General features: G+C 36.2%; 1 protein-coding gene across 1 annotated transcript; it reads right to left on the bottom strand.

Moving 5' to 3' along the window:
- Positions 1-699: 699 nt before the first annotated feature.
- Positions 700-6,384, bottom strand: smim29 (small integral membrane protein 29). The gene is made up of 5 exons (XM_042491933.1): positions 6,301-6,384; positions 5,502-5,786; positions 4,432-4,457; positions 4,198-4,303; positions 700-2,303 (listed from the first exon to the last, which is right to left on the bottom strand). The coding sequence occupies exons 2-5, from the start codon at positions 5,607-5,609 to the stop codon at positions 2,235-2,237; spliced, it is 309 nt and encodes a 102-aa protein (XP_042347867.1). The 5' UTR covers positions 5,610-5,786; positions 6,301-6,384; the 3' UTR covers positions 700-2,234.
- Between the last annotated feature and the right edge of the window lie 2,921 nt (positions 6,385-9,305).

Raw genomic sequence — 9,305 nt, 5'->3', positions numbered from 1 at the left:
CTTAGTAATTTATGGCGGTTCATGTTTTTCTTTTCTTCAATTTCAATTTTTGTTCTAAAATTTCATTCTGGGTGGCTTTAAAAATAGTCTAGTCCTGCATCTATTTTGCTGTAACTATTAGGTGTGTAAATATTTTTTTATAATGTATTTATGTTTTGGATGACATAATATTTGCTTATTTTTTATTAGATTCAGAGAATGAATGAATAACCTGTTTATGAAACTTATCCTGGTTATGATCATAATCGGGATATGGTGTTCACATGACCACAGAGGATCGGGTATTAACATTCTGCTCATACACCCCAATTTCTTGCAGAGCGCAGTGGAAAGCATGGACAGGTTTCTCATGAATGGGACATGGTGTTTACATGCTCAAACATGGACAGAATACAAAAAAAATCAGAATAAAAACAGGTTATTCATGTCCAGGCTGCAAACACTGTTTGTTTAGGAAGGTGTACTGAATGGAAACAATGACACGGACTTGCTGTGGGAATTTCAAATTAAAGGCTTAAAGATGACGATAAGCATCAGCATTTTTAGCTTGCATTGATAATATTTGACAATTAATCATCCTATTGATATATTGATCCAGATAAGTGCATTGTTACACCCCTAAACACGTAGATGTCCACTGTAATTTCCTTCACACCACAGGAACCTCTGGGCTAATAAAGCAGCAAATGACAATGAGTGCAAAGTTACATTATTTTATTTATATGATCCATGTCTTTAATCAACAGCCTCAATCAAATCACTCTCAAAGTAGCAAACTGGTATGACAGTCTGAAGGTTTAACAGTGCTGACAAATTCACATTTACGTCAGCAGTTCATCAGTAGTTCTTTGACTTTTCATGCGCAACCTGAGATCAGAGCCTTCCATGAAAAGTTCACCACGTGTTTGACCAGTGCAAATCTATGTCATGATTGGATATTTGTACAGTATAAATTGTGACTACCCTACTTCATTGATTTTTCAATGATGCATAGTAAACAAACAGATGTAACGATGGCTGGGGAGCACAGACGAACAGGTTTTCAGGTCCAGATATGGCAACAGAAAACATCTTTGAAAAAGCATAAAACCTGCAGATCGAGTCAGGGCATTATCTGTCCAAAACTTGGATGTTCACAACTCATAAATGCTCCCCCTTCGAAAACAGTTTAACAGTTCTATTGTTTTTGGTTTACATTCACAAAGGCAAAGAAAGGCCAGGAAAGATTACAATTCATCAAGAAAAAAGAGCGAGTTTCCTGAGTGCTTGATACAGTCAGACCTATGGCATTCATCTTCAGCTGGAGGTAAATCTGTGCTGGTGCCATGCCTTGTAGACAGGACATATTTAGGGCACTAGTCACGGCTCATTTTGGGGATGAGAGGGTGTTGGTGTTATTTACTTCCATATCTGGCTTTTCATGCCTTTGATAAGAGTCATAGGATTTAGCTAAACCACAAAAAGATCCGGATCGTGTGGCAGCTAGTTAAAGTCTGAGAGGAAATTAGAACCAAAAAGGGTGTGTTCAACTGTTTGACTCAAATTGAAACTGAAATAAAAATCACTCAACTCATTTTTAACAGCTAATCTATCATATCTATCTCTTATATATATATATATATATATATATATATATATATATATATGTATATATGAAACTTTAAATTTAAAAGCAGTGTTTCAAGTCACCAAATGCATTGATTACAAACTAAAAGCATTTAACCAAAAAAGCCAGATTTGTTTTTAATGCACTGCAAACAACCTTTACATAATCTATTAACTAGGGCAGAACATTCGTACTCTTACCACACTGTGAACACTGCACCTAAATTAAAGTCAGCGCGAATGCCTACTGCAACCCACAGGAACAGCTTGCCACATATCGCCCACAACAACAGTGAATACATGTAAACAACAGAGTAAACCTACAGGAACCTTTATCTTTAGAAAGATTCCACCTTCTTTAACTTTTAGTTGCTGAAGATCACAGTAAAAAAAATGTTTGAATAAATAATTTTAAATAAATAGATTGAAGGTCTGTTAGGCACACGGAATTGGCTTCAGAACTACAGAAATCAACAGTCACTCTTGTCTGTACATGAAACAGGAGGGATCAAACAGTAGCAAAGAAAAATAAACAAAGAACGTCTTGTGCATGACTTCAAAAACGACTGATTTCTGTGGCTGAGGGTTATGTCCACGCGGGAAATGTTCTTTGCCACGGTTTACTTCCATCATGCATTGACATCTTTGGTCAGAAGAGGGCGGCGCTGTTGATAACTTCTAGCCCAGCCTTGTACGATCTGAGGAGATAAAATGCAAAGTGCAAGCACAGTTTAATTTGGCACTTTAATTTTTAAAAGGCAAATTTGAAGCAAGAAAATATTTCCAATAAGAACATGTCAAACTGACTATGATAAAGGGTTCCTTCACCCAAATCACACACAAGATTATCTCACAGGCAGTGCTGACACCATGATAGTTTTTTAAATTTTATGTGTAGACACTGTAAGATTTGAAAATCTGCAGCCACCTCAAAAATAATGGAGGTGTATGATGATTCATATATGCACAATCTGTTCAACATTTGAAATGTAAAATCATGTGTTTCCAGAAACAGTGTCCTGGTTTCTGGGGATAAAGTCAACAAAATAACTCAAAATATTCAATCTTGTTCTAAAAAAGGACCATATTTCTTCTAAGCTGTTTACACAGCTAATATAAATGAATATTCCACTGATATTTCCATATGCATGCAGCTGTGCATACTCCGATTAACATGCCCTAATATGAAATTATCACGCCAAAATATGGAGAAGTTTCCAGCCATGTCTGACTTGTTCGACTGCGCAGCATATCCCTCATCTCTCAACAGGAAAATGCTTCATTTGTGATAAAGCCTTATTAGGAATATTCACACAGAATATGCTGTTTACACGACTCATATCACAGTGGAATAATGTCATATTCTGAATAAATGTTAGTGTACATGTAAACGTACTTCTTATCCTCAGTAACAGGGACACTTTTTTTGGAAAGACATGATGCTTTTGAGCTTCTTAAGCACAAAAAATGAATTCAATATATCTTTCTCTATATTTAATTAGCTGAAGAAGTCTCTGCAAATAAGACCAAAACTATCTAATACAAAGAAGTAATCTTGTGAGGCTAAGTGAGAAAATGTTTTGTGATTTTGGCTGTACCGACCCATTTGGGACTTTATAAAAGCCTCTTAAACAAACACAGAACTTGTTGTGAAGGCTTTGTTCTTCCTATTTTATACTGTGGAGTAAAACTTGATGAGTAAGTTTTACTTATTTACTACCCATTGCCAACACTGCCACCCAGTGTTTGTTATGGCACAGTGCATGATTTTTGACTGGAATCAACCAGACCAATACTTTTATTTCTGTGGTGTTATTCTGTCTGTAATCATATATGTGTTTTTCAGCTACTTCTGATCGAGACTACTTGTACCACAGCGAGCATCAAAGAGGACTTCAGAAGCAGGTAAGACACTTTTTGGTTTTACCTTTAAATAAGATGATAGCCACATGTAGTCCCACACTAAATTAGATTTGGTTTTAGGAACTGCTATTACCATTAACATTGATCCTAGAAAGTATTTTTGAGTCCAAATGCTGTGTCAAAATAAAAGTGTCAGACATGTTTACAAAACGTCTGACCAGCTGAGAGAAACCAAAACTAGTCATTGACTGCTGTTGTGAGGGATTTGAGGTTTGCAAATAAAAAGAGTAGTGCAACCTTTGTACTACCACCACCACTACTACTACTATACTTTCTACTGTTTTATGTGGATGAGGAAGTGACTAACGCATTGAGGAACTGCTGTGTTGTTACAGTGAATGGCGCAACCAAAGACAACCACAATGTTTAAAAAAATACACTGAGATATGACAAGTCAACCGTAGACATGTCTGTTGCAGAAAATGTGGTAGAACTGGCATGCTTAATCCACCCGTCGACATTTAGAAAAATGTATACCCTCCTCGCAGTAGTGTTGTAACAGAAAGATATTTGTCACACTGACTTGCCGTAGAAAAAAAAGTACATTTATTTAGTGCTGATCTTGCGATTTTCCTCTGATTTCACAATGACAACGTGTTCCACTTGCAGTAAAAAATGTCCCAGAAAACACAGAACCCTGAAAGTTTGAAAAGCGATGGTGAATCGTACCCTTGTGTCCTCTTCTCTCCACAACATTTCCTGCTCCGCTTCATTAAGTTCTTCTGATGGATCATACGTATAAACTGGCAACAGCTGATGACGGAGTCTGTCGATTCTGCGGGACAAAATGAAAGAAAACAGATACCGATTTAGTGACTTGCACCGAGTCCCAGCGGTGAAGCAATCAAGCTTATCACAGGAGCATTGTGCCACGAAAACAATGCAGGAAGATCAAAAGCCTACCTCTTTTTCTTACGAATATACATGACCTGAAAGACACAAAATAGATTATTATGTTAACTGCGTATATGCAGCTATCAATTCTGAGGTATCACAGCGCGTTTTCATTTTGCTTACATTGATGGTAATTTTTCTGATGAACTTTACAGCTTGTTTACCAGGATGTCTACAGGTATCAGACACTTAAATTTAATCATTTTGGTCTTATTCAAGCATTGCAGGTTAGTTTAAAGGTTAGTAGTGGATGTGAGGTCCCATGTAGAGGTTGGTTACACAGAAATATGGTTATTCAAGTGAGTTTAGTTAATTTTGCCAACAGGTAAGAGCAAGTTTAAAGTCAAAAGACTGTTAGACTCAGTGGCAGGTTTAAAGATATATAACATCATAAATAGGGGTCGACCGATATTGTTTTTTTAGGTCAGACACTGGTTATTAGTAGTTAATGAGGCCGATAACCAATATTTGGAACCGATATGCAATAATAATGAAAATCTCTGTCAATGTTGAGAATTTGGAATATCACAAACTCCAACACAAAACTTTGCTTAAATGCCTTTAACAGTTTAATCAAAACTCAAAACTTTTTGAAACTTTCAACATATACTACAAGTTCCCAGCAACTTTTTTATAAAGTCAAATGAAAATAAAGAATAAAACTACCTCCCTGAGGTTTTACAAAGTAAAAGTTCCTCACATGCTGAAACTTTCTTTGCACTTTTTAATTAATTAATCGGCAATCATTAAAATAAAACGCTGATACAGATAATCAGCAAAATGCCAAATATTGGCCCCAATAATCAGCCAGGATGATAATCTGTCAACCCCTTATCATGAACTTTCAGGTAGAAGAGCTTTACTCCTTCTGACAAAAAAACCCTTAAAGATAGCTACATAAAATTTTATAAATTGTTTATGGAAATTAAGATGCTCCAAACTCAAATAAAAGTCTATATGATAACCTTTAAGGCATTATATTTATAAAACTGGATGCAAGACTTTTTATGTACCTGCAGACACCCTGGTTTACACTTTGTGTAGGTTATTCATGCAAAACAAACCAACCGCCCACTCACCACAGCTGCAACTATTCCAATAATAGTGATGAGGAGAAATGGCACCAACACGTAGCTGACAGACACGTATCCATCTATGATGGCAGGGGTCTCAGTGGTGCTGTTCATTGCATATGTTGAGGAGAGGGGGGCACACAGGGGGCTGCCTGTGCAGGGCCTTTACACGCAGCAGGCCCCCTCTCTGTGGCAGGCAGACTCTGTGCTTTCTCCTGGTTGTTTACGCCTCATCTTGTCGTTCATGTGACTCCCGCATGGTATCACTGCTCCTCTTAATCAGCGAGAAATCTGATGGAACAAGGCATGAAAAAAATCTGCACACAGCGATAAGCGTATCGGAGTCATGCAGTTACCTAGTTGAATATCTTTCCCGCCATTGGCAAAAAAACGAGAGAGGCTTTGTGCATTTAAATGGGCCAGTTAATATCGTGTTAGCAAGGAAGTTAATGTTACCCTAAAAGCCACTTGTCTTACTGCGGTCAGCTGGTTTCCTGGTGTTTGCTTATATCTGCCCGCGTGACAGCAGAAAGCAGACTAAAATACATCATATACCGTCAATAAAGTTTCCTATGAAAATGCTCCGCATAGACCTAGCTTAGCTGTTATTAACCCGTAAGACAGCGTTACTAGCTATGTAAACAGCTACCGTTAGCTGCCCCGGTAGATGACACCGGCACTGACAAGTTGTTTTATTGCGTAAATAAGCTGAAATAAACCCGCTACGTTAAGACGAGGCTGATTTTGAACGAGCTGAAATAGTCCTGCTTATCGTTTGGATAAAACTGAGTAAATTGTTACTCACTGTGCGATGTGGAAAGCCTCTCTGTGGAGTAACGTTATGTTGTGATCCGCAGGTCCTCCGGTGGTCGGTTTTCCGTTAGCAGCGACGACACTTTGACTTCCTGTTTGAGTCTGTCAGAATAAAAGCGTCGTGACCAAACAAAACTGTAACATTACTGTACAGTGTTGGAGAGTAAGTAACTACATTCAATCACAGAATAAATTTAGTTGTAGTTTATCTAATGTATTTTATTATGTTTTTTCAGTTACATAATTTTATATACATTTTTAAAATAGTTTTCTGGACATTTTCCCCATTTTTGGATAGTTTTCTAATAATCTTCCCCTCTTTTTTAAAACTAATTTTTAAGTGATTTTCTTGTCACTCTAATTTCTGCTTGTGGGACATTTCTTGCAAATGTTTCCGAAAGAAATCATATCAATTTTCTTAAAGAGTCAACAAATAACTAGTGAAAGAAGAAATTTGATGTTGATCCAGGGCGCAAAGGGCTGAATGTTAATGTAATGTAACACCTAAAAAACACATTTTTATACATGCTTGCTTTCACAGGGTTTATGGCATGAATACCCTTTCATCTGTAAGTCACTTCCTAAACCTAATTATAAGGCATTCTCTTTCGTTTTATTGACTTTTTTTGTTTTATCTGATGTATGTTATATTTAAATTATTTGCAAGTAGCACAGCATTACCAGTTAGTTTGTTGGCATTGTTACTGAATCCATATACAATTGACCTCCCATATTTAAATACACAAAACTGTGGCTGTATTAAATAATTTAAAACCATTATTATTATTATCATTTTCATTTTCCCCCTGACACATACTCAAAGGAAAATTCTCAGCTGAACTCTGTTTTTTTCTTGGTTGGTCAAAACGGTTGTAAAGGCATTTAACATTTCTGTATGATCCAATCATAGACTGTATATACATATCTAAATAAAGCGTATACGAATAAATAAATAAAATATATTATATATTTAATAATATTATTTATACAGATAATACATATAAATAAACCATAAACTGAAAAAAAAAATGTATATACTGTCTAGGGATCCAATTCCTGTAGCCTACTGTATTTAAAAAGGCAACAGGTCATTAGGGGCCAGTGGGATAAAGCCAAAAGCCCATCAGTAAATTAGAAGTGAACAATAGTTGACCAACGCATGACATTAAAAAAATCCTTGGCTGCTGCAGTGGTGGGATATAATAGTGTTAAAATTGTGTTTCAAATGCGCTCGGCTCCATGGCCGCACGCTCGCAGTTTCGCCGCGAGCGTGCGAAAAAAGCACTGCGCGTGCGCGTGCCCAAAGGTAGTTGTGATTAGTAACTTCTTGGACGATGCGGCTATTTTTTTCTCCTTCAGCACAGCGTTGAAAGTTTGCCTTTTGAAGAGAAACTTAAACACTTCGGTGCCTACCAGCTACGGGATATTTTTGTAAACCAAACTTCTGATAACAAAAAAAAAAAAACAACCAGACTTAAACTGGCGTGGTTTTCCTGAAAACAACCTGGCTAACTGCTAACTGCTAGCTCGTCAGAGTGGACGCTGCTTTGGCTTCACGTGTGTGTTTTATTCGGAGAAGATAAGGGTGCCTGTCAAAAACAAGCTTTCAGGGACTCATGTTTCTTTCTGAGAGGACAACCAAACAGGAAGACAGCAGGACAACGTGGTGAAACTGTGGACTGAGCAAGACTTTCAGCAGTGCCAAATGGTAAGAAGCACTGACACCACAGTAGACAGTAAACACCTGTCCAGGTGCTGTTCTTAACGAAAGTGTAAATGTAACTTTACAAGAGACACTTTATCAGAAAGTTGTGCAGCACTTGAAAAGTATTTCAGACCGTTAAAAACTAACCGTTATCACTATGAAACTTTCATTTTTTTTATTATCGTAGTTTTCTGAAATTTTATGTTTATATATGCAAACTAGGCATTAGCTTAAAAAAATATGCACTATTTTACATACACTTCAGAACATAAATCTAAATATTGAGTAAATCCAGGTTTAGGTTCTTGTTTCATTTTGCTAAAATATTAAAATTAACTTTTTTCTTTTCTTTTTTTACAAAGGGAGTCTTGGATATGTCTCGCTCCACAAATCAGAAAATGCTGCCAACAGACATTTAAAAGGTAAAAACCTTGAGAATATAGAAAGGAAATTAAAATTTTGGAAAGTGTCATTTAAGTGCTATTGAAAGGAAGATTTCTGGCTCAGAGGAAATTAAAATTTTGGAAAGTGTCATTTAAGTGCTACTGAAAGGAAGATTTCTGGCTCAGAGTATGAGAGAAAAAAAATCATATCCCATATGTTTTTAGACAAAAAATGATACTATAAGGTGAATAGGGTTTAACAAATAATTATGTTAAAACTACTAGATATGAAACGTTCCTGGTGGATTTTTAAGGCAGTATTTTTAAGATGTATTTGTTTTTAATGATTTATCTTCAAATATATACATTAGGTGTTATTTGATCAAATATTTGCTTTTTTTTTTATACATTTCCAAAACAAAATCTGAACATTTGATAAAGCCAGGGTCAGGCTTTTGTTTCATTTTGCTGACACGTCAGGGTTTAATATTTTGCCAGAGGGATTTTGGATATCTCTTATCCCTTCATATTCAGAAGATAAAAAATCTTCAGTATGCACTTTCGTGTGAATTTCCAAAACAGAAATTTGAACTTAAACAAACACCTAAATGTGTGTTCTGGATGTTTCCCCTCTACTAGCCTGAAATAAGATATCCAATGGAAGGGAAATAGTCCAACATTTTAATTTAAATTTGCTTTTCTTAACAGCTCAACAAAATCCCAAAAACTCTTGCAGCATTCAAACATACAATTCCATTTTCATTCCATTCGATTTTAGGGACTCCCAATAAATGTGAGGGGCCACAAAATGATTCAGGTATAAGAAAAAATAAGTTTCTGTTGTCGAATGTTCGGATTATGATATAAAATGTGGTGCATCTGTACTCAACATTTGGTTAAAAAAGACTG

This window comes from Plectropomus leopardus, chromosome 8, assembly GCF_008729295.1.
Source record: "Plectropomus leopardus isolate mb chromosome 8, YSFRI_Pleo_2.0, whole genome shotgun sequence".
NCBI lineage: Eukaryota > Metazoa > Chordata > Actinopteri > Perciformes > Serranidae > Plectropomus > Plectropomus leopardus.
Note: the sequence above shows the minus strand (reverse complement) of the source record. Positions and strands in the feature narration are given on the sequence as shown.